A 27,821-nucleotide genomic window follows, 5' to 3' on the forward strand; every position below is an offset into this window, starting at 1 on the left:
ACCCAATCTGGAATGGGGATGTGATGCTGTCAAGGTTTGCCCCATAACTGTTCAGTAGGATAGTCAGCGCATGTTCCTAGATGTTCCCCATCTCTCCTACTTCTTATAGGCAGCGTATGGCCTCATTTCCTCTGCTGCCCTGTAATCTGGCCCCTTTTTCCCAATAACTACCTTGTCTACCTCTCCTTTGACTTTGTCCTTTAGGATATTTCTCTTTTCCCTCCTCCATCCAATTTGCTCCTTTCCCATAAGCAGCTTCCTTCAAGTCGACTGTCTTCCTCAGCTGAATGTCTGGCTCTGCTAGAGACTGTTACGGACCCATTTTCATGGCAGTGGGCTATTTATCTCACAAAACTTTGGCAATTCCTCCCGTGGATGGACATACCCACTCACCTTGCAGTCAGGGAGAGAAATCAAAGCTTGCAGGACACATCTGATCTCATCCTGCAGGAGACTGAAATTGCCCTAACACGTCAGATGAGCCAAGTCCTAAAAACGTCTCTTTCTCTCCATTAACAACGAGGGGAGCCGAGGGCAACTTGTTCAGATGTAAACACCCCTTATCTTTCTCTTCCATGTCTGTAAGTGACAGTAATGGCATTTCCCTGCTTTATCAGGGGGCTCGTGAACAATTAGTGGTTGCAAGGTGCTCCAGCATTATGATAATAGAAGAGCTTGGAGTAGGGTTATCTCGTGCACGATTTTCCTGCTGGAATTTCATTAGCGTCCTCAGATGGGGCCGTTTCTCTGGGTCCTTTGCACTGTCCTGTATTTTCTTCACTCTAATGCAGGTGACTTATCCCAACCCCTTCTATAAAGCCCAGATGCTCTTACCTGGCTGGGCCATGAACCTGGAGGTTGCAAAGAGCAAGCATGAGCTGCAACATCACCTCACGTGGCTTAGGAGGCAAGAGGGGCTGCCAACAAACCTGGCACGTGTATATACTCCTAAAGGATTGACCCACTTTCATGTTTTTACAAATGCTCCCTATGCCGCTAAAAGCTTAGGAAGAAACCAAACCCCAAAAAAACCTTGAGGTTCGTTGCAAAGGGAAAGGGAGCCTGCAGGATTTATGGCATCTGCAGTGACTGGGGGCACTGCCAGCAAATTCAGAGTTACGAGTGGATAAGCAGCCTGGTCTCTCATTGGGATCGCACATCTGACAGCCGCAGCGATCCCAGGGCTGGCTGTGATGTTGTTATCCTGGAGATTTCTGCCACTCCGTATGGGCAGGACACTCCATCACATCACCACGCAGCAGCACTATGTGATGCTCAGGGTGGCAAGACACGCTTTGTCGATACATTTTTGAGCGCTCAGCATACTTCCAGGTGATTTGGAGAATCACGTTAGTAACACAGGGAAGATTAAAGAAAGGAGGAAGTATTTAAGCATGCAAAGATGCAATCAAGATACTTTCAAAAGTGCTTAGGTGCGTGATTCCAGTTGCAGGAGGTCCTTGTATCCAGGAACTTGCAATCAGAAGGGCACACGAGTAACAGGAGCAGGCAGATGCCAAAAGGGGAAAGTGTGGAAAGGAGTAGGTTCCTTAGAAGGATCTGAGCGAAGCAGAGCAGGTGGTTGATTCGAAAGGCCAGCTCAGATCGGGGGCGATACGGAGAACACGAGGGCATGAAGGGTAGTCCGAAAAAACTTGGTATGACATAATGGCAGAGCAGGAACCCTTGATCTATTCCTGGCTCTGTTGCTGATTGCAGCATGACCTCAGGCAAAACACTTTCCTCTCTGCATGCCTCCTACGCTCTTCTCTGCATAGCCCGTGGGTTCTGCAGGGAATGGACTGTCACTTGCAATGAGCACGTCCTGCGCCGAGCACCGTGGCACTTTGATTTCAGCTCAAGGCTTCGCAGGCATCTGAGCTATCACTTCGAAACTGGATTTTGTTGGGGCTCAGGTGCTTGCAGGTGCAAAATTTCCACTTGCAAACCCTCGCCGCTGGTGCAAGCTCCTTCCACAGTGCACGTGCTTGTGCGAGGTTTATTGGCTGAGCTCTTTGAACACGCAGCTTCTCGTAGACTCGCGTGCACCTCTGATTCCCTTGCCGTGTGGTTCGCAGGAATTCCGCGTTGTGGCCTCCCTGCCCCCTCCCAACAGGTTGACCATAAATTAGGGGCTGCTGTGGGTATTGGATTTCGCTCCAGCTGCTGGAGCTGTGGCACATCTGTGGTCCTCCTGTGGTTAATGGCTTCACAAAAATGAAGCAATAAAGGTTATGATGGCTGTGTTTTAACCTCCTGGCCCTCGTTCTGTTCGTCGGGAGTGTTTCTCGGGAACAGTTAAAAACCCACTGCCTGCATTTTAAACATCTCCCAGCGATGTGCCATCTCTGAGCAGCTTTTATTAAGTGCTTTCATTTTTGAAATTTAGCAAAGCTGAAGCATCTTTTTTTCCCTCTTTTTAAATGTTTTTTTCTTTCAAGAGAGTCAATTCATCATTTGTATAATAAACACCCATCTCTAAAACATGCTCTAACATTAAATTTATACATTTAACATTAAACATGATTTAACATTTACGCACAACAGTGAAGTTGGTGCAAAGCAAAAAGAGAAAGGAAAAATATCCCCTTAGCTTGAACTCCTTCAGTGCAAGTCTATAACACACTTCTAAGGGATGGAGGCATGCACGGAGGAGCGGTTTGTTTGCAAAGAATAACTCACAGCTGTGGTCACCAATGAGTCCTTCGAGGTAGAGTGCTTCCACCCTCTCACAAACCTACTGCCCATCATGAAAAGCCAAGACCACGAAAAGTGAACGGTGTCTTTGGACCCTGAGATTTGGCTGCATCCAAAATGCTGACATTTAGCAAACGTGCAATGTGCATCTGTAGAAAATCAAGCTCGTTTCAGGTGCCTGCTCCCTGCCCTCCTCTCCTGCTCAACACCAATTTCTTAAGTGTTCACTGGCTTTAAAAGGGCAGCGAAATCTTAGTTCTCCAACCAAGGTTGTGGTCATTTCTGCTGCGCGTTGTGGATGCTACTTAATGGGCCATTTGGAGATTCTCCAGCTGTAGGCTTTGGCTGCCCAGCAGATCAAATCAATAACGTGTTTGTCCTCCCAGCTCTGCTTACAGGTATGGAATTGGTACTGCTCCGAGCTGCAGAGAGAGCAAAGCTATTCAGGAAGTGGATTTACCTGGAAAGAAGTATTGAAAGTTTAAGAAAGTGGTTCAGATCACCTCCAAGCCAGGTTTTCCAGGCTTGTATAGACAGAGGAGGTTAAAGCATTGCTTCTGTCACTCCCTGGAGACAGCTGCCCATCTGTTTCCTATATAAGTAACTCAAATGCTTAAGGAGAGAGTGATGAAATGCCCTGGAAGCGCAGACACATGGCAGGGGTATCTGACTCCATGTGAGACACCACGGCAGAAAGTCCGAATGTGCCTTGCAGTCAAGTGACGTGCACAAGCTGCAAGAGTTGTGGGGCAGGAGAGGGGTGTGAAGCTCAAAGTTCTTAGGATGACAACGGGATTATTCCCTTAATGAGTTGTCCTGCTGCACTTGGTAAAGGAGGCATTTTCTCTGACCCTGCTTCCACCCCGAATTGTTCTTTATTACTGGTCATGCACAACTTCAGTCGTCTTCAGAATCTGCTGATAGTGCTTGACACGCTAAATTTTTGCAGCAGCAAGTAAGGCATGTTAGCCACCCACTTGGAGAAGATAAACAACGCCTCATTTATTTATTTAACTCCCTTGCTATTAATTGCAAAGGATGACCCTTCACTTGTATATTATGGAACATATTGGCTTCCTTTCTACAAGTCTTCCAAGAGACGTGCTGCTTAAGCATGCTCGGCATAAAGCCTGAGCGGGGCTCTGGGACAGTTTTTGAGGAACATGGGGTCTGGTGTTAGAGCTAATGAGCTTGTTATGAGACATATATTGGTATCCCTAGTGGCTCTATCCTTTGCCACTGTGTCCAGCCTGTCTGCAATTAAGAACAAGGTCTGTGACATTGTGCTTTATACTGATCTACAACGAGACCAAAATGTCCGATTTTCACGGAATGTAGCAGAAACTCATGATCTGTAGAGCAGGGACAATTTTTTCTTCTTTATGACTTGAATTCTTTAGAAGTCCCCAAAGACTTACTTTCTGAAACTGTTTATTATCATCATTATTATTTTTTTTAACAGAACGTCCTCTTATTTTTCTAGGTATTTTGGAATCAGAATAATTTTAGCCCAGGTAGCTGAAGCTATAATCTTTACAAGGGTATGCTAGGTAATTGGTATTGATGTATCGACAAGGTGGGAGGCAAAAGAAGAGTATCCAGATGGTTCAGATAGACAGGGACACACAGATCTGGGACCATGGTTGCTTACTTGTCCAAGCTAACTCCTGCACTGTATCTATAAGAGGTCAATAACAATGCAAAGTGCAAATCCAAGATGCAAGGTAACTCTGCAAACAATTTCCTTTGATTAAGGTCAGTCAAATCAGAAAATGCAGGTACGGAACCGACCTCAAGAATTCTTCTGATCCCCCCTGTCCTGAAGAAAAGCCCCTGTAGCTACACCATTGAGCTGGGATGTTCAGGTTAACTTGGCCATTGTAGTGTCTTGAGGGAGAGCTCTGGACTCTGGTGGTCTCTGTCTGACTTGTATCTTTCTGACTGATGGGTTTGCAGGTTTTGACTTTATTTTAATGAATGCCCAAAGCAGGCTTGGCCTATCCAGTAACTGGGAATGTGTTCTTCTTGGGGGTTGTCCAGCCAATGTCACACAATTCATCTCAACAACCCTATTCAGTTCAGTCCTGTTGACTCCCTGTAATCCATTAGTGTCACCTTTTCTTACCCACCATTAATATCACCCAGGCTGCTCTTTCTTTTTGCACTGGAAATTTTAAATGGATAGATATGTTAATTGGTATCATTACAACAAACGGTCCCAGTCACACTGCAATTCAAGCGAACATTTCAGGTTGCCATTAAATGATGAGATTTTTTTTTTTTTTAATGCCACTGACAGCTACTTGTGTTTAATTCATTTTGATTTCGTTAGGAGGGGGAAGTTATCAGGATTGCATCATTAAAAATGCATGCTTGGGTTATTCCTGCATGCTTCATATAGCCCTGCGTATGATCCATCATAATTCAACATTAGCCAATGGGGATAGCAAGTGGAAAGGGTCCGCTGAACATACATATAATTCAATTACATCCATGACGTCACGTTGATTGGATTCTTAATGACACCTCCAAGCCGTGCTGTGGACAGGGCTGCGAAAAATGAAGCTTTCCACTGAGGCTGCCTGTGTTTGGGAATACAAGGTTTGTGTCCCTGCTCCAGATTCGCAGAAATTTGGGTCCAACATGACCTGGGAGGCTGCTTCGGAGCTGGTTAGCAGCTGTGAAGCCAGCTCAGATGTTCCTGCTTGAACCGTCGGCCCTGACTTTGATAGCAACTGTGCTGCTCGGGCTGTAAGAAAGAAATGAGACATTTTCTCTGATGTTGCTGGTGTTATTAAAGTACTAGAATAGCAGCTCCTGTGACAGAGGAACAAGGTGTTATTCTGGAGTAAATGTAACTGGAATTATTATACTTATTCTGGAATAAGGTGTAACTGCTTGGAGTGGAACACTAGTTGGTGTTGAGCCTCTTCTGGGTGATGGGTGATTTGGAGCAGCGTGCGGCAATGTTCCCTGCAGCTGGGAAGGGAAACAGGAGATGCAACTGGAGGTATGGCTATCTGTTCCTCTGCAGCAGAACCTTGCTAGGACTGTATTTGGTCTTATTTTGCACGTGTGGTCTTGATTATTCAAACTGACAGAAGTGCCTCTTGCTTTTTGGGGCTGGGGCTCACACCCCGCAGAGTCAGGCCGTGGGACTATCTGCTCCCTCCCTGGGCTCCGTTGCCCACCAGCAAGTCCATCCCCATTGCTGTGACCAGGGTCATCATCTGAATGCTGCAGTTCAGGTGTGTTAGCATCAATAATTCCACCTTCCTCCCCCCTCTCCTTCAATATAATCTTTAGTGAAATGAATCTCTCCTTCCCAGAGCCTGCCTGCAATATACATAATGAGAAAAATCCCATTCCTGAGGCCCAGACGGTGCAGGGCAGAGGTCAGGTAATGCAGCAATGTCCATTATTTTGACAGCAGAGGTGGGCTTCCTCCCAGTGGAGGTTCCCAATGCTCCGAGCACCATGGGATAAGTCCCTGACAGCTGTTGACGCTGCTGCTCCCTCTCTGGATCTTCGAGGTCACGCAGAAATGAGAAGCGAGCAGGAAATGAGCAGAGGGAGCACACAGCAGAGGTTGGCAGTTTGCTTGTTGTTGCTCAGAAGACCTGTGTTGGTCGGTGGAGCTGGCCAGGCGGGGTACACGTAGGAGAGAGAAAAGTACACAGCACTCAGCAGGTTGTCAGCAGCATCTCCTTGAGAGCCAGCCTCATCCCCGCGGGCATGACAAAGACTTTGTTGGGCTGCAAGCCTTGCACAGCACCTCGCACACTCTGCTGCTGTCGCAGTTTGGGTGTCCTGGCTCTGCTTCTTCTTTGGATTAGTCGAGTGGATCAGAGGTTGCTGATGCAGAGTTTTCCTTGACACTCCTTTAAAAAAAGAAATAAGAAGACTCAGCACCCCTCGCTGCCTCTCGCTTTAATGTATTTGGTAATAACTTGCTCTCCATGAGTGCGTCCCATGCACCCAGGTTCCTCAGCACTTTTTCAGCCCTCGTGAATTACAAGCCAGCAGTGGATTATCTCCAGTTTATTGGCGGTGGATCGCAGGCCCAGGGAACCCGAAAGGTCTTTTTGGAATCAGGACCAGGAGAAGAAATCATTCCCGCTTGTGACTTCTAGACCTCTGCTTTAAGCACACGAGCATTCAAACTACCAATCCTATTGATTTTCAATTACTGCTCAAATGGAAGCGGTTGTAGCTTTGTGTCAACCCTCGGGAGGCTTTGCCCTGTCATCTCCAGCAAGGAGAGAGGGGAAAAATTCTCTCTCACCCGCGCTGACGTGGCTTGTGTTTGTGTGGCTGAAATTCGGTCCTGAGCAGAAATGGGAGAGCGGTCTGGCTTTCACCACAGCTTGTTAAAATACCCAAATCCCTCTTTGTGGAGATGGCAATTCTTAGATCTCCTGCCGGGGACAATACGAGGGTGAGCAGCACAAAGAAAGCATCGCTATAAATACAGAGCTATTGTGGTGGGGTAGGGAGTTATTGTTGGCGTGAGCACAGGGTATTTTTAAATCGTGTGAGGAGGCTTGTTTTAAGTGACAGCTGTGCTGAACCTGCTGGCGTGTCAGGGGTAGAGCTGGATTAGCTGAGAGAAGACAGATGAGATGTTGGAAGCTGTAAAATTCATGCTATTCCTTCCCCGATTTTCAGGTTGGTGGGTGTTTGGCAGCCATTCTTTGGGGCAGGTGACCCTGCGTGGTTGTCCGTGCACACACGGGACTTTTCATGGTACCATGCATGCACAAGGAGCTTTCAAGGATGCTTTCCTTGGTGGATCTCTCAGCTCTTTGCCGAAACAGCACCTCCGTTTTCCTGGCTGGAGATGCAAAGGAGTTAAAACGCTGAGGTCGTGGCACTTTCCCTGCAGAAAGGAAATTCAAAGGTTTTACTTCCCAGCAGCCTGGCTGAGAGCTAGAAACGGTTTTGTGAGGTTTGGACTCATCAGGGGCTTGGTCTGCTCTGAACCGTGCCTCGGTTCACATAACCATCCCCTGCTTCCAAACCGCCGTATGTCCTCGTTCCATCAGCTTTCTGCAGCGTTGGTGTTATTTATAACGGCCTGGCAGCAGGGCAGCTGGGGCCAGTGTTGGGTTACCATCAGCTGCTCCCTTCCCAGTTCCTCTTTTCTGCCTTGGAGGGTGCAGCAGGGCTGGATTTCAGGCTGGGGTGGGGTGGTGACCCTGAACCTTTGCTGCCCTGCCCAAGGGGCACGGCTCTTGTCCCCATCGTCCCCTCGGAGCAAACCTGTAAGGGGCAAGAAGTAGCCAGGCCCTGAGGTGCTCTCTGTAGGATGCTCTCTGTAAGGAGTAAAGGCGATACCCTCCGGGGGAGTTTTGTACCTCTGCTCCTTTGCATCTGCCTTAAGCCAAAAGCATTCCCTGCTGATAATATTAACAGCATGCATCATATCTGAGTGTATCTTTGGGTGGCCGCTGCGTTGCCTTCTTGAAGATCTAGCAGATCTTTCAGGCATGCTGCAAATGAATGCCAAGCATTCCTGGAAGTCAGGAGGAGAGGATCCCAGCTGAGTGGAGACAGGGTCCTCGTGGTGAAGGTAAGCGGGCTGCTGTGCACAGGCAGTTTTATCTCGTGTCTTCTCCCTGTGGGGGAGCGAGCAGTCCTACCTGCTTCTTTGCCATCCCTTATCAGCAACATCTGGCATTATCACAGTTGTTCTATCTCCTCCTCACAGCGCTGACATGAGAGGACATCTCCCAGCGTTGTTGACAGGAGGAAAAGTAGGAAATGAGCAAAGCATCAACATGTGAAGCCCCTCGGCTCCTTCCTTGCCAGTCTGAATGCCAGCTCTGTGGTGTCCCAGCGCAGGGAGAACAGCAAAGGTGACCACAGTGCTCCCCTTTGCATCGCCCCTGTGCTGACCCGTGCCTCCCTGATGTCAAGCAGCAATCCTTTATCCGGTGAGTGTCTGCTCATCTGGAAGATGCAAACTCCGATCGTGTGCATGAGCACTGCTGGCAGGAACTGGAGGCCAGCAGCCAGATTAATATTCCATTCGTAAAAGCTATATATCTATTCTTTTCTATTCTAGTATGCAAAAAAAAAAAAAAAAAAAAAAAAAACAGCTCATGCTTTTTGCAAAGGAGGCTGCTAAGAGCACTTCTTTTTTTTTTCCTTTGTAGCCTGAGTGCACGTAGGAGGGATGTGCAGGGGTACCGGAGGTAGAAGGGCTGCAGCTTGACTGCACGATCCCTTTCGGGGCTTGTTGGGTACCTACTAGAAACAGCTCCCCGCAGTGGGTCTGCTTCAATCCCTCCTGCTCATAACTGGCTCTGCATCCTAGCAGGAGGCCCTTGGCTTCCCAGAAGAGGCAGCTACGAGCTGGCCTGAGTTCCTACCCTTCCCTCCCTGCCCCTTGCAGCTTCTGGAGCTGTATCTCTCTCTGCAAGAGCAGCGTAACTGCTGTGAACTCCCCCCTCCCTCCACCACGCTGGTGAAGTGCCCTTTGTAACACTCCAGGCTTTTGTTTTTTGCATGAGCCGAGTTGGGGTGAACTTGGCAAGACTGCTAGAACATCATGAATAAGTTAGGAGGAAAGCTGTACGCCTTCCAGTGCTCAGAGCACACACAGGCACAGAAAGCAGGTTTGGTGCTCAAAAAGCAATTTGAGTGCTCGTGTGGTGGTGTTTTGCACCCTCTTTACTTGCCATATTGGTTGAAATTTGGACCTTTCACATGGATGCTGACCAGAGGAGTGTCCTGGTGTTTCTAAAGCCATGGCTGGTGTCAGGTGAGGGGCTTGAAAATCTCTCCAGCATCCCCAATAAGCGTTTTGGTGGACCATCCTGATGGGCCAGCTCCTACGAGATCGCTTGCCTCAGCCACAGGTTGTTCACGATGCAGTTTTGTGTCTCCTGAATGCTTCTGCCACCATTGCCCAAGGCTCCTCCTGGACTCTCTGATTCTCCTGCTATTAGAGAGCCATCTTTAAAAGCCAGAGGGGATGGTGCAGCCATCTCATCTTGCTGCCCGAGCAGCCCAGCCTGCGTAGTCCTGGAGCTATTTCAGTGTCTTAAGAGAAGCGATTTTCCCGGGAAGTGAAAGATCTGCAAGGTCAAGTTAAAATCTTGCTCTGTGCTCTCCCTAAAATCATCACCGCAAAAGAATCGCGCAAACAAGGAGCCACCTTTCTTTTTCTGGGAACATCTCTGCCCTCCTTCTACCTGTGTGCTGGTGCTTTTTGATTCCTGAGCACGGAGCCTTCTCGATGTCCATGCTGATGGATGGCCACGTTCCTCCCTGCTCTCAGCTCCTGGCGTGTCGGTGGGATCTTGTGCACCACCTTTGTGGTTTATTGCCTCTCCCGACTCTTTCTGCAGAGTCCCTTGTCACCGGGATTTCACTCATGCCATCCTGGAGGGTCATTGCCAGCCACCTCTCTGCAGTCATTTCTGTGCAGTTGGTGCTTTGCAACGAAAATCAAAACTTGCTGTCTGCTTCGTTTCCAGTGCTACTGATTTCTTCCTTGGCTTTGCTTCAGATCAGGGCAGGTCAGGGAAGAAGGTACATCAGCATGCTCCCCAAAACATGTCCTGCACCACATCAGAATGACTTTTCTGACCCACTTTTCCCAACTGCCACATTAGGACTTGTTTGAAGGGCTGGAGAGCTGAGCTCTGCCGTGCTGCAAAGTGCTGGAAGGGACATTATGGTCAAATCCAAGCCCCTGACATTGCTGGCACCACATTGTGTGATTCTGTTCGCAAGCTTTGCAGGCTCCATCCTCACCTAAACTTGCTTTTTTCTGTTTGCCCAGACCTCAGGTTTCTCACTGCTGGTGGGACAGGCAGGCTGGTGGTCCCACTGGTGCATGGGAGGCACCAGGGCAGAGCTACCCCAAGGACATCAACACCCCAGCTGAGCAAAGGACATCCCTGAGGCTGACCCAGAAATGAGCCTCCTCCAGCAGCTTGTGTCCTCTCTGGGACACGCAGATGACATCCTAGAAGTCAGGCCAAAGGGACTGAGCTGCGTGGGGAGAGCAGGTGAGGGCAGGCAGGCACGAGGACCACGTTGCATCCATGTGTGCAGAGCTGGTGCGCCCCCGAGCCCCAAAGGCTGCATTTTCCAAGGTGTCGGGGGGCTTTTTAATCAGAGAGAGCCACCAAACGATAACCCCAAAGCCCAGAGACTGACTGCAGTGGACGTGTGGCAGCAGCATTCAAACCCTGCCTCTCCTCGGACCGCTTCAGAAAGAGCAGCGCAAGCAGGCACGAAGCACGTCCAGCCTACAAATGCCTCCGCCAAAAATATTTGATGGAGACATATGCTCACCTCACACACATGCACAAAGCAGACAAATCTGATGAAGGGATTTGTTAGCAGAGACGCTGCAAAACGTGCTCCTGCTGCTGCCTCCTCTGATTTTGTTCTGAAGATGAATTTTTTTTTCATTTTCCTTTTTTTTTTTTTTTTTTCTTTTTTCTTTTCCCCCAAGTGCGTTTCTGCTGGCTGCTTTACATCTCGCTCCGCGTTCTGGAGGAGCTGACTCAGCAGTTCAGCACCCAGCCTCTGCTCGGAGGAATTTGCACTGGTTTTGTTTATTATTTTGAGCACAGCCAGTTCTTCTTTGCAATTAATTGGCAGGCAGGAAATGTTTCTTGGCCTTTTTCGACGGCTGGTCCATTTCTGGGACCCTGCTGTAGAGGAGGAGAAGCTCGTAGGAAACTTGTGCTTGAGTGATTAGCAAACAGAATATTATTTCAGAGCAAATGCATCTCTTGATAGTCGAGGTGTCAAATACTTTGAGTAATGAGCATGTTTTAAATATAGTTTATAACTTTCTTCTCATGCATATACCGCCTACTGTAGCTGCACTGTGGAATACACATGCAGTGGGGCTGGGTGTGTAAATGATGGAGCTGTGTAATTACACCTACAGAGGAAGAGATTTGTCTGTGTTTATTTCTATACATTTGTGTATTTAAAGAAAGGGTATTGCACAGATGGAACCTCTCTTAGGTCACGTTTTCCTAACAATTCGAGTTTAATTACGCTGTGGCAATTTTGGCTTTATTTTATCTAGTTTTATTTTAGCTACCTCTAATAGCTGCCAGTTTTCCAGGCAGAAAGTTCATGGCACAGACAAGCACGCCATAAACCGGGTGGAGTGAATAAACCCGTCTCCGGTCACGGTGGTCTTAAGGGTGCAAGGAGCAGGAAAACAGTCCTGTCACTGCTGTTAGGATCATAGGAATTAATGGCAGTTGGGTAATGAAAGATCCAGCCCTGATGTTTGTATCGAAGAGGCTTTGATGCGGGGTTACAACCCTGGTAAGTGCAGGACCCTTTTTATAAGGCGTGAGCCCCCCGTTATTCCTGAACACCACCTAAACCGGCTCTGCCAGCGCCTTTAGCTTTGATTTGTAAGATCCTATCATCTCTTCCCCTCCTCATTATTGTTGTGTTTTGGTGTGATGTGTCCACGGAGATTTCCCCGAGCTTATTGCCTGGGTCTGGGATGCAGCAGAGGGAAAATCAATCCGCACTTACCCCGCTCCTCATGCCATAAAAACCCAGCTCTGATTGCTTGTGGAGACAGGAGACGGGCCTTGGATGGACTTAATATCACCAAAGTCTTACCCTAAACTTGAGAGTGAGACCATTGCTTCCCTTTTATTTATTTAGACTCTTGTTTGAAGAAAACTTGATGGGCCTCAGAGGGCCGGAGCTGAGCGGCTGCGGAGAAGGAGCGAAAGCAAAGCACTGGCGATCTGCTTGGCGTAGGGAAATTTGGGAAATTCAGGAAATTTCAGGAAAAGACTTCGAAAATACCTCCAGGGATCGAGCCTGTGCATGGGGAGAGGGATGAGCTGGTGGAGGAGGTGACGGCTGTGCCAAGGATTAGCTGGAGAGGGAAGGTAATCCCAAACCAACGGGTGGGCTTGCCTGAACCCAGGGGATGGAGAACCCTTCTCAAGCGAGCGATTAATCTGCCGAGGTGTCAATATTTTCACAGCAGAGCTGTTTGTTTTGGACGGGTGTAAGAGCTGTGTTTGTTTTAACTACGTGGGTAACATCCTGGAGCGAACAGCACCAGGGACTTCTGCCCACGCTGGGAGAGAGGTGCTCTGCAGATCGTGGTGCTGAAGTACTGCATCTTTTTTGGGAAAGTGTTGGTGGGAGGAGGGGAATGGAAATTTCTTTCTCACCTGCTTCCATCGAGCTTTCTGCACCGCTGCTCACACCTCAGTTATCTCCACTACATTTTTTTTATTTCTTTTTTCTCCCCTTCGAACTCCTCCCCACCAACTGTGCCAGCTCCCGAGGAAATAAAGCCTGGCCTGACACATTTCTGTCTGCGGCTCTCCTCCTGCATGGCTGGGCTTCTCTCACCTACCTGCTGGGCAGAGCAGGCGTGGGAACAGCTTCGCTCGCTGCTCTGCTTTCTGTGCTTGTGCAGCGTGACCCCACGCCGAGCCCTCCGGGGTGGCACGTTGGGGCAAGCCAAGGGAGCTCCTTCCCCTGGAGGCAGGGAGATGGGGCAGGAGGAGGGGAACAACACCCTTCACACGGTGTTTCAGGGGATGCTGCCTGAATTTGCTGCTTGGATGATGTTTCCAGCAGCTGGGCACTTGAGGGTAGGTGTTTCTGCAGGTCAGATGCAGGACGGAGCTGGGGAAACTCAGCTTGTGCTGCCCCATGACCAAGCTCTTGGCCATGCTTGGTCTTTCTTTGTCTCATCACCCTTAGGACAACAACAGCATCTTCCTGACTGTCTCACATATGGCTGCTCTTATTTCATCTTCGTACAAATCATACCTTAACACGCAGCCTTAAGAGACTTTTTCCATCCGAAGAACCTCCCAGACCTGTCCTGGATGCTCCTGGGGCCTTTGTGATACCAAGCAGAGGAGAAGCAATGCAGCAGGGGCTCCTGATGATCCCGCTGGGGAAGCCCTTGGGTGCCAGCCCTCCCTCTCTTCACATCCCATTGTTTGAAAGCCGGCTGCAAGCAGCGAGCGAGCCGCCGTGGCTGGCAGCGCTGTGCAAACGCCCTGTGCTCGCACTGCTGTTTTACATTGATAATTCATCCCGAGATCAGCGTTTAGAATTAATTCAATTAAAGGGGCCTCATCACTCATTTATGAGGAAGGGAAGGCTCATAAATAGCTGTAGGAGGGGAACGTCTCTGCGCGCGCCGTGCTAGGGAAGGAATTCATTTCTAGCTGGGTACGGGGCCCGTGGTGTCTGCTGGCTGGTGGTGGGGACCTGGACATCCCTTGGGATGCTAAGGACATTAGATTGGGGTGCTGGTTTATCGACAGTCCAGACACTGAGCTCTGCTTTTACCTCTAGATGTGGTGTTTCTGGATCAAACCCAAGCCGTACTGTTAGGGCAGGGCTGTGCAGGGGTCCTTCATGGGTGTGCACATGCATCCATCCCCAAAATCACCAGCTCAGCCCCTCTCCTCACTCGTGTATACACGTGGGTGACAGCCCCAATACTTCTCTGCCTTTTCAGCTAGCTATGTGATCCAAGAGGTGCTGTTCTGTGGCTTACAGGACCGTATTTTGCTCCTCCTGAATTTTAGCGCTCTGTCACTGTCCCAGCTGGCTTTGTGAAGGTATCATGAGTTGCTGTTTAGCTGGAATGGACAGTGTGGGACACACATCGGGTGAAGGAAGGGATCTGGTCACGCTCTGCACTCAAAGCCCTACATCACAGCGACCATCAAAGGAAGACCTCTTTGCTCTTTCTTTTTCTACCTTGAGTCTTTACAATCGCAGCTGTTCCCACCATCAAAGGGAGCTTTTCCACCTGGGGGTTTGGACTCATACCACTTGATAGCTCTTGAGCTTTCTAAACACATAGCAAGGATTTTCGGCTCACGATCCTTCTCCTGGGGTGAGCTGGCTAGGTCTGGAACTGCTTTATTTTTGTGTTTGGGTCAGATTAAATTGTCTGGGCCTTGGGAAACTTGCCTGGCTGTGCTAGGGTGAGCCTTGAACCCCAGTGCCCTCGAGATCGGGGTAAACGTGCTTGGGAAATCAAAGTCCACCAAATGTCAACAGATGGCTCATATTACCCCGTGGGAAAAGCTGCCCAGGAAAAGGATTTCTGGATGATTCTGCCTCAAATGCCTTTCACCCTCCTTTTGCAATGGGTTTACCTTTCACCTTTCAAGGGTGTGAAGCACCTTGCTGAGCCCAGGTCAGGGTGGCAGCTGCAGGCATCCCAAATTTCCTAAAACTGCCTCGCCAGGGAGCTGTTCCTGGTCTCGGTCCTTTTCCTTCCTTATATCTGGGTAGAAACATATTTTGACAGGCCAGTGATGCAGAAAATAACTTGCTGCTCTCCAACTGTTGCATCCCTTGACCCCAATTAGAATGTGGTGCATGTAGAAGTGTCAGCCTCTGGCTTCCTCTCCGCTCCCCATCCCCCTGACCAAAATTCCCATTACAAAGATGACACCTGAGTACTTCACCGAGAAGGGGCGGGGGGGGGGGGGGGCTGGAAATCAGCAGTGACCAGAGAACCAGGGTGGATATGCAGTCCCGCTCATCTGGTGTTTTTCTGGCCTTCCTTTCGGGAGAACGTGCAGGAGAATTCCAACCTGTAGGAGTATTTCCCCTTGACCAGTTATATGGGGTTGGCTTATGTCTTGCAACACGGAGCTGTATGCCCCTTGCAGATCTCCAGTTTGGTCTTAGAGCATTTCTTTTCAACAGTTGGAAGCTGAAGCTGTGAGGGAGCCCATGGGCTGTGAGTGAAGCAGTGTGTGGGATGCTCTTATGGGGCTCAGGTCAGGACCCATTATACAGGGTTGCTTTACGCCTTGCAACACGAAGCTATACGTCCCTTACAGATCTCCAGTTTGGTCTTGGAACATTTCTTTTCAACATTTAGAAGCTGAAGCTGTGAGGGAGCCCACGGGCTGTGAGTGAAGCAATGTCTGGGATGCTGTTCTGGGATTCAGGTCAGGACCCATTATATAGGATTGGCTTATGCCTTGCAACACGAAGCTGTATGACCCTTGCAGATTTCCAGTTTGGTCTTAGAGCATTTCTTTTCAACAATTAATAAGCTGAAGCTGTGCAGGATGAGTGAGGGAGCCCATAGGCTGTGAACGAAGCAGTGCATGGGATGCTGTTATGGGGTTCAGGTCCATCCAAGGCTGCGTTCCTCCATTCCCCCACATTGCTGCCTTTTGCACAGAGGACGCATCGGTAGCTCCCCTCTCTGGGGATGCCTGGTCTTCTGTTAGCTAATAAGCATGGTGTGACAGCTCGTGGCATCTCCCAGGACAAGAGAGCAGAAAATGGGACTAGCCTTGTGCCTGAGACGGATCCAGATCTGCCTCCCCCTGCTTTGGATGTCGAGCTGTCGGTGCGGCGTGTCGGGTGAGTTTCAAATCGCTGCTCCGTGTGCTCCCTGATGCTTGTATCAGGTTATCTGTGTGTGACTCGGTGTGTGACTCGGTGGGATGGGAGCACAGGGCTCCAGACTGTGACTCATTCAGTCTTTTCCCACCGCTGCTGTAATTCAAGTGGAAAGCTCAGAAGATGGTAAAACCTTCGGGCACGTTAAACATGCCAAGCCTTTAAGTGCATGTGAATGAACCCAGAGCTCATTTTCAACTTTGCAAAACAGGGTAGGCTTGCTGTGATCTTATTGCCTCTGCCTGTTGTGGAGTATCATTCTCCTTGGAAGTGACTGTGCAGTGGTGCACAGTCTAAGTCCCTAATATCGAGGGGGCAGTTGCACAGAGATCAGTGAGAAAGGTATCAGGACTCCTCCTCAATAAAACCCCACATCCAGCATTTAATTAGCACGAGGAAGGGTGTTGGAGGCATTCATCAGGGTGCTTCTCTCTTCCTTTGTTGCCCTGGGACTCTGTGACTTGATTTATTTTGTTAGGGTTAACTCAGGACAAGTGCAGGGAAAGGGAGCTGGGCATACAGAGTGCAACCCTTCATAAATGTGCCTCCCCTTGATGGGGGGTGTCCCTCCTCATTGAAGGGGCCAAAGCTGGAAAGTCCTCTTTCCTTCAGATGACAAAACTCCCTGCAAAGGTCATTACATGCAGCACTGCAGTGACTTTTCTTGGTCCTGACGAAGCTGAGTTTCTAATAAGTCTGGTCATCCTGACTTTCTGTGCAGGGTAGGGCACCAAGACGGTCCTTCATCCAAGTCTTGGCATTGGCTGTCCTGCTCAAGAACTTGCTGGGAGTCGAGGGTGGTTTCAGAAGTCCTCTAGTGCCGTGGGAGAGGAGATCCCCTGGGAAACTCAGCGAAGAAAATCCATCTATCACCAGAAAGCTGTTACATCACATACTCTGTTGGGACGAGTGGCAGCTAAAGATCTGTTTAATAATTTGTGCCACAGGGGAGTAAAAAAATAACGTGGTAGGACAGAGTAGAGCCCTCTGAGCCGATTGGTCACCTCCTTTGTTTTCTTCTGCGGTCTACATTGGGAGGCTATGGCCAGCTGAAGAAGGATGCTGGTGTGAAGAAGGTTCAGCCACATCCCCAACCTTTATTTTTTTTTCCTTTTGAGTCTTCCCCAGAGATGGTAACCTGAAACAGAGAGAGGAAAGCTGTTCTTGCAAACAGAGCTGTCAACAAAACAGTGCCCCTGCTTGCTGTTCTGAAGGGCTTGGATCAGGGTGAAAAACTGTAGCAGTGTTTATTTTAGAGGACATAAGCTTTAAGCTGAATAGATATATAAATATATATATTTTTGGCTGATAGTAATCAGGGATTTTTTCCCCCTTAAATAAGAAATTAACCGCCCAATCTTCAGGTTCGTTTTAACATGAAAAATGTTGGTTGCTTGACAGTTGTTTGAAAAAAAAGATTTCTGGATGAAAAACTAAAGAATGACTCAAAAGTTGATTAAGAAGGAGGGGAGATACAAAGTCAAAGTTTTCTAGCTGGAAAGAGTGATTTATTATCCAGCTATCTTTGCAAATGACAAAATAACTAATTAGATACAATTCATCATCAGAACTTGAAGCTGCCACTGGAATAAGTTAGAATATTTTTATGAACAATTCCTAGTCTCAAATCCTGATCTAAATGTAGCATAGCGTGTATGGAGAGCTAGTCAAATGCACCAAGACGCTGGGAAGGGCTTAATAAGATTCTGAAATTCTGCCCCCCATAGAGTTTTTTTCTAATGAAGGATTTGAAAAGGGCATTTTAGAATGATGTTTTATACGGTAGCAGTCTTTTCCCATAAAACATCAGCTATAATAATTATTTTTATGCAGATCCCGAGGCACAGAGAGATTAAATGACTTTCTCAAGGTCAGACAGCATGTCAGAGGCAGAACCACTGAATGAAAGAGAGTCCTGATTCGGGGGCCGTGGCTTCCACAAGTGCTCCTCACGTCTTTCGTCACCGAAGCTAGATGCACCCAGTCTTCAAGGTCCTGATGTCCCAGCATCTATTGTTTCTCCATGAGGGATGCAGCCCTGGGAGAAGGTGACGTGCTCCCAACCATGTCTGGTTGATCCTTGAGATGAGCGTGAAGCTAGTGATGAGTACATTTTCCTTGCTGAGTCAGCTCCCTGGGGACAGTTGCGATGAACACTTTCTAATTGGCTGTGTTGCCAGTTGGTGTGTTGGGAGAAAGTTGTGCAAAGGGGTCAGGTGGAGGCATTCCTGCATGGCTTTCCCCTGATAAAGGCTCAGGCTTAATTTTAAATGCCCACTGGATGATACGCATTGGCTTCCCGGGGTGACAGGGGATAACTCGGAAATTAGTTAGCCTTGTAGCCTTAAGCATTCCAGCATTTCCACCAGTAAAAACTTGTGTAATGGTGAACTTTGCATTTCTGCTGCTTCTGGCCAGTCCTGGGGTAGGGATTTGCATTCTAGTGATTTTGCAAATCTTTCTGACCAGCCTTGTTTGGCCTCACCGTGTCCCAGGGGACTGATGAACTGAAGCAGTTGCACGCTTGTTAGGTGAAGTCGGGTAAGTTGACTGCATTCCTCTCTGGGCTTTGTTTGTGCCTTCTGATATCCCTCCCTGAATTATTAGCTATGGAAAAGAATTATTGCTAAGAGGTTGTAGCTTGTTTAGTCTCCTGGTCATTGCAGGTTTGCTTCCAAACATGTTTTGTTCCATTTTAAGTGGCTCAAAGGCTGGGCCTCCCAACAATTCCCCTGGGCCTCTCTCCTGCAGTCTGATAGATCTCTCTGTCAGGAAGTTATTCCTCATACTCAGGCTACTTCTTATCAGTCTGTCACTTTTTCAACTCATTGGGCTAATAGTTTTCCCATTACAAGAGCTGTCTCTCCATGTCCTTTCGCCCCCGCCTCCCCAGGGAAACCTCTTTCTTCTTGCAGTAAAAGACGGTCAGGCTGTGTGACTTTACAGGTCTTTCTCTCCGCTCCTACTGTAACTTCTTGGAGTCCGAGGGATTCTAGATCTGACCTATGATGAAACCTGGCAGAGGGTAGAAGAAAATAGATTTGATAGAATAAGAGATGAAGACACTGGTGTTCATAAATCCCACAGGTTTGGACATTCCCATAAATTTCAGAATTGTATCTGAGGGGGGGTGAAACGGGGTCTTTTCTGTCCTGGATGCACACGGCTTCTGGAGGCAGAGGGAACAGCTGGGTTGTTCTGGTGCTGGGAAATCATTTCTCAGATTTGCTTTCTAAGGATGAGACAGAAAAGAGAGAGCAGGAAAAACAAAGAACAGCACAAAACGAGCAAGATCATTTATGATGCTCATCTGAAGGAGCAAGAAAAGGCTCCCCAGTTGAAGGAGAAAGTCCAAGGCAGGGACACCACTGAAATCTGAACACACTGTCTGCTCAAGGCTCATAAAAGCAGCTGTCCTCCCGTCTAGGCTGCAGATGTGCACAGATGATGTGTGGAATTCTGCCCCACGTGCATCAACATTTGGCATCGTCATCGCTGTCCTGCATTCCCAGTCTCCTCTCTGGAGAGCACCTCCCCAGCCAAGCAGCTGGGCTGGAGAGGAGAACATGGGGCTCACTGCTGATTAAGCAATAATGAAATTAATAGGCACTTAACGTTCTTATATTAACAACAACGTCAGCGTGTCAGTATGTATTTACAATACAACTTACACAAATGCCATTTTGGTACAGGGAGCACTTCATATTTGCAATTCTCTGCCACAGCAATAAAATCAATCAGCCGCTCCAAACAGAAACACACCCAGGAGGTAGCAGCGTCAATGGCACCGGGCCAGGCTTTCTGAGATCCATACGGGAGGCAGATGGGCAGAGAGGGGCTTGCATTCCTGCACTGAGATGCTCTCGGTCTCTGCACAAGACCACCATGAATCCAGCTGAGTGAAGGCTTGGTTATCCAGACAGCAATGGAAGGGCTTTTGGAAAGGGGATGACTAGTCATCTCCTCTGCAGTTTGGAGCAAGCACCAAATCAGTGTGCTTCCCAGGGCTTGGCACAGTTTGGTTTAAAATATCTGAAATCATGTCACTTTGCCTTGAAGAGTCTTCTTCCTGCACTGAAAGATGATTCTTTGTGCTTCGTGCCTAACATCCTAAATCCTGGGCATCCAAAGGCCCTTTTCCCATCAGCAGCACTGGTACCAAGTGCAGCTACCTCTAATGTTTTAAAGTCTTGGAAGAGTAACTGGATTTGATCTTGGCATCCCTAATTGGGCATTTGCAAGGAGAATCAATCTTGGACATTATGGCCCAAGTTCATAGGAGTGTGAAGGCACCTAACTACTTAAGAAGCCCAAATCCCATTAATTTAAGGCAGCTTTAATGCTCTGAAAGGTTCTGAGAACCTTACAGCAGGACACAGCTCCCACTGAAGGCAGTGCAAAAAATCCTGCGAATTTCCCTGAGAGCTGTACAGATCCTGAATGGGCTTTCTATCCTGTGTTTTTTCTAATGAGAAGATAGCTGGACTTTCGAAAGTGCCATATTGATCCCTCCTGGGTCTGCACACCCTGCTATGCAACAGTGTGGGGAAGTTATTTACTGCTGCTCACCCCCTGTTTTCGTCCACAAGATGCTAAACCTCGCTGTGCAGGCCAGGTATATCAGGATCCATGAGCATTTGTCAAAGTGTGTAAGACCCATTAATATGGCTCTCTGTGTCAGTAAATAATATGACAGCATTTGGAAGCATTTTGTAGTGGTTTCAGATATAACAGCAACCACGGCAAAATCACATTTGTCTATTAAAAAGACAAAAACACACAGGGAAATGAAAGAATCCCAGCACTTGAAGGATTAAATAGTGCATTGACTGCCTACAGCATCAAGGGCCCTTTGAAGGTCTGGATGCGATAGAAATACATGTGCTCATCTGACACACAGCAGGCATTGAAGTCAATAGAATTACATGAGGGATAGATTTGAATTTGGCCCCTTGCTCCCGACTTTTGCTGTCACGTTACGATTTCAAGGCAAAGCATTAGAAAGCATATATGGAGCAGGGAAATGCAAGCCTTGTGTAAACTAATACAGGTGTCGGAGCTCCTGCAAGCTCTCGAGTCCTAGCAGAAGAACTGATGAGCAGGAGTGGTTGCAGGGAGAAATCTTAAAGGGTTCAAATCAACCAGAAGTGTCAGTCAAGTAGCCCGACAGTGCCGGGAAATCAATGCCGAATTCTCAAAGAAGAGCGTGCAGGGAAAATGATGCCATTTGTTTGCAATTCTAATACAATGAATCAACAGATCGCTTGCAAAATGCTCCTAATGAAAATGCGCATAATAGATGTGCAGAACCAAGAGGGAGAGAGACAAGGTATCTGTAGTAGTGAGGAGAGGGATCTGGATTTAGGCTTTGCTGTAGAAATGTAAAAGTGGTCAGGTGTAACCAGGATGGGTCTGACATGCATGGAGCCCTGGGATAGCCTGGAAGTGAAATATATGTAAATTTCTGCCAGGGAAGTAAAGGTTTTAATAAAGAAGCAGTTGTTATTATGGATGGGTCAACTGTTTTGTGAAAATAGCAAGCATGGGGGCATAGTATTAAGACCGAATAGATTAAAAATGAGAAAAAAAAATCTGAAAAACTGAGGAAGGTCTCCTAATACATAGCCCCAGCATCATTCTTCTCTATTCTTTTCCTGATGAAAATCCAGATTTTTACAATGTTCTTTTCTATTTATTTTTAAATTATTTTTATTTTTCATTTTTGAGGGTGGAGAAGGAATCCTTTCCATGGAAAGTGGACTGGACTCAATTGTTCATTGTGCTTTCCAAAGCAAGAACTACCGAGTTTCTCAAGGAACTAGCAGACATCAGGTTCAAACCAGCAATTTGTCCTGGGGAAAAAAAATGGGGAAAAAAAGCCATCTCTCCCTTCACAAAAAAAAAATAAAAAAAAAATAGTTGACTGATAAAACTTTCTGCTGTGGGATATTTTCTGGGTTCAGAAAACCAACCAGACAAATTTGTAGCAAAGATATCAATGGGGATCCATTAACTGTGAAGTTTCCACGTTTGGCGTGGGACATCCATGAGCCTAAAACTCTTGGAAGGAGTGTTCTGGGCACATGTTGCTGTATGCTTGCCCTGTTTCTCTGCTCCCCTTGCCATTGCCAGAGACAGCTGTTTGCTAGCTGGATCTTTGGACCCAGTAAGGCTGTTCTTACTGCTTTAAAATCCAGGGTGCTGCTCTCCCTCCTCAGTAAAGGTTTTTTAAGTAGACAGCTTGCAACTTCTGCTCAGATGTAATGGGACTCCCCATGCAGTATGACTCTGTCATCTCTGTCAGGTTCAGGGTGTATCAGAGCATGCTCTGAGCAATGAGAAAGGGGATGCTACATTTCTGAAAAGTTGATCACTTTTTTAAAAGGTTATTTTTTAAATAAAGTTTAGATCTGTGCCAAAGCTGATGGAAGTCACAGGGTTATCAACTCCTCAGAGAGCTTTGTTTAAGAACTGGACAAGGCTGAATCTTATTTTTCCAGTCCCAAAAGGTGGATGGGGGCGGCTTGTATCAGGCTACTGGCTGGAAAGGAGACAAACTGTGACCTCTGGGTGAAGAAGGCAGAACAGCAGGCTTTATTTATTTCCACTAATACCAAGGAGAAGCAAAATCTAGGTCCTCCTCCAAGTCAGAACAAAGCATTTAGGGCACCACAGGAGAACAGGTGATGTAGAATGACCTGTTGGGAATCTGAATAACATTTATGAGCTGGGGGAACCCAAGGATTCCTCGTGATTTGTGTTCTTTTTGGGAAAAATGCTGTGGAGGAGGAATGAGCTGGTTCTGAGCACCAAGGCAGTTGGTGATCTGCCTTCTTCTCCTGGTGTCCCAACCATCTAGGCCATGATGGATGTTGCTCATAAATTGATGAAAATTAATATACACACTCAGGGAAGGATTCAAGGAAGTTACTCCTGTGAATGGAAAGTCACTTAGATCTGCAGTTTCTTTCAAAGCAAGTTTCATGGATGTCAGGATTTCTCCAAACACTTCCATGCCTGGCACAGAAAAGAGGAAGAATATCAGTGCCCATTGCACTAAGCAACTTTTTACCAAGACTCCCAATAGATTTTCCAGGCAAAGACCAACATGCAGGGAAGAATTTGGTGTTTAGGAGGTATGTGAGCACTGGGAATCTCTGCAATTTATCTTAAACTCTGCTCCCCTGGAAAGCCCCATTGAAGGAGAGCAGAAAATTGGGCTCCTGACTGCACTTTTCTCCTTGGAAAGGTGCCTAGATGAGTAGGGCTAATTTGTGTCAGGGTAGGTTTCTGCTACTTACATATATACACACAGAAGTATATATATATATAATTTTTGTTGTTGACTTTTCTCTTTCTTTCTTTCCTTTTTTTTTTTTCTTTTCTTCCAAAACAACTGCCCTTTCCCTCTTTCTTTCTCTCGTTATTTGTATCTTTCCCCTTCTGTCTCCTTTTCCCATGGCTTTCAGCCTCTTCCATTTTCTCTTTTCACCGTTGCTCCCATAAACACACAAAGAAAAGTGTATATCTAGTCGAGATGTATTAGGTTCTAGAGGACAACAGGGACACACTCTGTGAAAAAGAACATGTGTAGAAAAAAATCAGGGAGAAAAAAACTCAGGAAAACAAACTCTTGCATAGCAGGGGAATTCCAATCTCCCCTTTAGCTAGACATTTCAGCTGCACGAGCTGTCCTGGGGAATTGTCTCTGCTTCCAATCACTGGAACCAAAAAGCTTGTGGAACAAGCTCTGATTTCAGGCAAAAGTAAGCTGCACTTCCCATAAAACACATCTTTTCTCATCTACGCTGGAAGCTGTGCTATTCCAGGTGCTCAGTGATCCTCATCATTCACTTCCCCATTTTCCAGCAGTGTGTGTTGTAAAGCAAGTTTTGAAAGAATTTTATACTCTGGTCATCAGGTTGGAAATCAGTCTTAGACGATTAATTTTCATGGTGAAATTTTGATGTGGTCCACGGGGAAGGTGTGGTTCCCTCTTTTTAAATGCTTCATAAGGCTTTGGGTTGGATATGATATCATGGGAATAGTCCAGGCTGTTATTTTAGTGGAGTGGGGATGAATGGCTCCCTTCTGCAAAGTGCAGTCCCAGCTCTGCCAAAGCATCTTCTAAGGCCCACTATCTTAGTTTTGGCTCTCACTACATTCAATCTTATTTTTTGGTCTCTTTTTTTTAAGGAGAGTACTTTGCAGTCTCTTAGCATCCCTAGGGGCAGGAAGGTTGCTGCTGCCTGCTGGGGAAATGGAAATGGGAACTACCCTCTGGCAGGGATGGGCTGCTCCCTCTGGGTCTTCCCTTCTTTTCTCCATGCTTCCTTGCATCATCCCTGGGATCAGAAAGGAGACCTGCTGTCCCAGAGAGCGAGAGGACAGCGGGGTGAAGCAAGTAGCTAAGGGAGGGCTGCCTGAAAGGAGAACAGGAATGCAGGAATTTGCTGATGGCTGTGCATTGGCTCTGTCGCTCACGTTTTGGAGAGCACCAGCACAATAGATGGGCCAAAACTGGGTTCATTGCTGACTCTTTTGAAGATAAAAAAGCCCTTGACTGTTTCGTGATTTTATACGAAGGGTAAATGCTACACTAGGCTATTTGACAGCAAGACCTGGGCATTGTTATCACCTCTTGTCCTCCTTCCACTTCAAATTTCCATTTTTATTTAAAGCTATTTTCTCTCCTCCCAGTAGATGAAAAACCTGGAGTTATCTCCAAGGTTATCACCGACTGTCTCTTTTCAAGGTCTGTAACACAAGTAATTGGGGAAAGTCAAGTATCAGGGAGTGTGAGAGGGAAGCTCAGCGAACGGCCTTGGATCTAAGTGGGAGGAGAGTAGCGAAGCCTCCAACAGCCATGGGATGGAGCTCTGCCATGTAGAGGTTTACGTGCAGGACCAAAATAAACAAGGCTGCCTCTCTGATATCCCTCTTTTCTTGCTTCTTCAGAAAAAAAAAGCAAGAACTTATCAGCCACAGGAGATGGGGACAGGCTGTGGTTAATACTCAAGATGTGAGGAGGCCACAAAGAGAAGGAAGAGCTGTAGATGCCTTCCATCTTATGGGCACTTGGTGGAAATTCATTCCTGATCTTCCTGCTTGAATCTAGGCTCACAGGAGCAAAGGCTGGCCCATCACAAGCCCACTGCGAGCCTCCAGCTCCTTCCCATCTAGGTTACAAGGCAGGTAAATGATCTCTTTCAAGCAGTCCCCTTTATTCGTAAGGATTGAAACTTCCTTTTGAAACATCAGATCCGAGGACAGAATTACGGGTGGCGTGCACAGGAGAAATCAGCCTTTCTGCCGCAGCTGAATGGCTCAGAAGGGAAGAGAAACGGCTCCCAAGAGCAGTGCAACTTTTGTGGAGGTTTGATAAAAACCGTCCCTGCTTCTTGTTGGTTTTCGTTCTCTTTCAATGCTATTTAGCTGCATCGGTAATAAAGGGAAAGGATTTCCACGAGCTGTTGCTAGCTCGGGTTCTGCTGGGATGGCTTTGTGCCCTGCATGCCATTTCCCCCTCTCTTGCCTTCAAGCTGTAGTTTCTTTGTTGGCTTTATATTTTTTTTAAGGCTTCTTTTCTTCTCCAGAGATAAATGCGATGACTTTTTCATGAGCACGGAAAAGCCAATAACTCAGGAGTACTTCCAAGGCGCAGCTCTTATTTGAAAGTCCTTTGCACAAACAAGGGACAGTTAATAACTGTCCGTGGGGGAGATACTCGATTGATTCCATGCAGAAGCATTGAAGGGAGTTGTGGAGGGGTTTTTTGTTTGTTTTTTGTTTTTTGTTTTTAAAGCAAAAATATATAAGGGAGAAGGGGGTAGAAGAAGGGAGAATTACTTACTGCATTCTTCCAGAGCTGTTATCATATTAAACTAGTCTTCCACAGGGTTAAGCATTTTCTGATTCAGTTGCTGATGCCTTCTCTTTAAGTGAAATTATCATCTTCTGCCGTAGTATAAATTATATCAGACTATATCAGGCAGTTTTAGGCTGGTTTGCCCAAAAATAAAGGCCTGGGTTTCTCAGGGGGCAATTTTCTTTCTTTCCAGAGTTGGCGGTGGTGTGTTATAATGCAGGTTTCCTTAGGGGTCAAGCTTATGTGGTTTCCTGGGCCCAAATATATGATATCCCACTACTAGGATCCAAGGCAGCTTTTCTGTGGTGATATTCATGCTTATTTACTTATTTATCCTGTGTTAAAATGAAAGTGGCTCTTGCTTAATGGTAAAAAAATCATACTGGGATCCCACTGCTGTTTGGTAGTGGAGGATTTATTCCTGTCGGGTATAGAAAAGATCACCAGTCACTAACAACACGCTGGTCATTTCTGTGCTTTAATATGCATTTTCAGAAATCCTTCCCTTTTTGCTCATTTCAGTTATTTTTCGTTTGCATGGGATAGGAAACAACCCCATGTAGAGGGTTTATAGAAGAGAACACCGACTGATGCCATCTACTTCTGTAGGGCTTTTGGCATGGTCCCTCTAGAGTGGATTCATGGACTTGGAGAAAATTCCTCTGCCCATTTGAAAATGTGGGTTTTTAGGAGGAGAAAGGTTGGTCCTAAAACCAACCTGACATTTCTTCAGGGATCCAGGTCTCCTCCTTCCCAATATGGGTCTGGCTAGGAGGGTGTCTTGTTGCTAGCCTGGTTTTATGTCTTATTTTTATGTTTCCCAGTGGTGGCAATGCGTGTATCTGTGAAAAGTCCCTTGGTTCTGCCACAGCACTGACCAGTGGGATGGGGGCAGAGGTTCTGATATCAGCATACAGCTTTCAGCCCCTGGGCACAGACCTCAGCAAAGCCAATAAATCAAATAACTTGGGGTGGTGGGGAGCTTCCAGTTCGCAGGAACTGTATCTTTTAAAACATCATTTATGCCTGTGTTTTTCCTCCTGTATTTTTCAGCCTTTTATCAGTAGTCTCTCACCCTCTAAATAGCAATGTCTTACCTGGGATGGAATGACACCTGAAGTCAAAGACAAGCGCATAGCCTTGTCCTGTTGGAGATAACGTTTTATTCAGCCCTATTATGCCACTGAATGAATAGGGGAATGAATTGTGGGGCTATAGGACACATAATATTTCCTCTACTTTGACTGAGCACCTGAGCCTTCATTTCTCAGCAGCCAACAAAAGCTGAGCAGGAGCTGCAGCCTCCACCTTGGGGCCAGCAGACTTCCAGGAAGGAGCTGAGGGATGCTTCATCTTCCTGAGCTGGGGGTGTCATCTAGGTGGCAAACTGGACCAGCTTTGAGGACTTCAGGGCCTTATTTGTGTACCTGCTACCACGTTGCTCTGAAACCTGGGTGAAATCACTTGATCTGGTGTTTCGGTTCATCTTTTTAGAGAATAAAACATCTTGTTATGTTCATGTGCACATCACAAGTGAAGGACAGTTGACTTCTCCGGGACGGAAATGAAACCTTTACTAAAGGCATGGATTTCTAACACTGCCTACCAAAACTTCAGGAATTTTAATTTAATTTTTTTTTTCATGAATGTCCTAGTCTAACCTTGCAGGTGCAATCTAAAGGGCAAACCCCTTGTCCGTATGCTTTGCAACACTAGAATGGTTATGCATGAAAGTTAATCCCCGGCTGGTAAACAGCATGGCCTAGAGGGTAATGCATTGGGTGCTGGGTGGGTTGGGGGCTGGAGGGTGGGCAGAGCTATTCAATTGCTTGCATTG

At 47.1% G+C, this 27,821-nt stretch overlaps 1 protein-coding gene across 14 annotated transcripts in view; it reads left to right on the plus strand.

Moving 5' to 3' along the window:
• The window catches only part of PLXNA4 (plexin A4), a 425,098-nt gene that overhangs the window by 61,727 nt on the left and 335,550 nt on the right, over nucleotides 1-27,821 (plus strand). The window contains exon 4 of one of the 14 annotated variants that reach the window (XM_080577837.1): nucleotides 10,490-27,723. The exons of 12 other annotated variants lie outside the window; for them this stretch is intronic. In XM_080577837.1, coding sequence (XP_080433963.1) covers nucleotides 10,490-10,594 — 105 coding nt within the window. In that variant the 3' untranslated portion in view covers nucleotides 10,595-27,723. One more of the 14 variants, XM_080577834.1, reaches the window with a different exon arrangement.

This window comes from Anser brachyrhynchus (genome assembly GCF_964034855.1).
Source record: "Anser brachyrhynchus genome assembly, chromosome: 1".
Classification (NCBI taxonomy): domain Eukaryota; kingdom Metazoa; phylum Chordata; class Aves; order Anseriformes; family Anatidae; genus Anser; species Anser brachyrhynchus.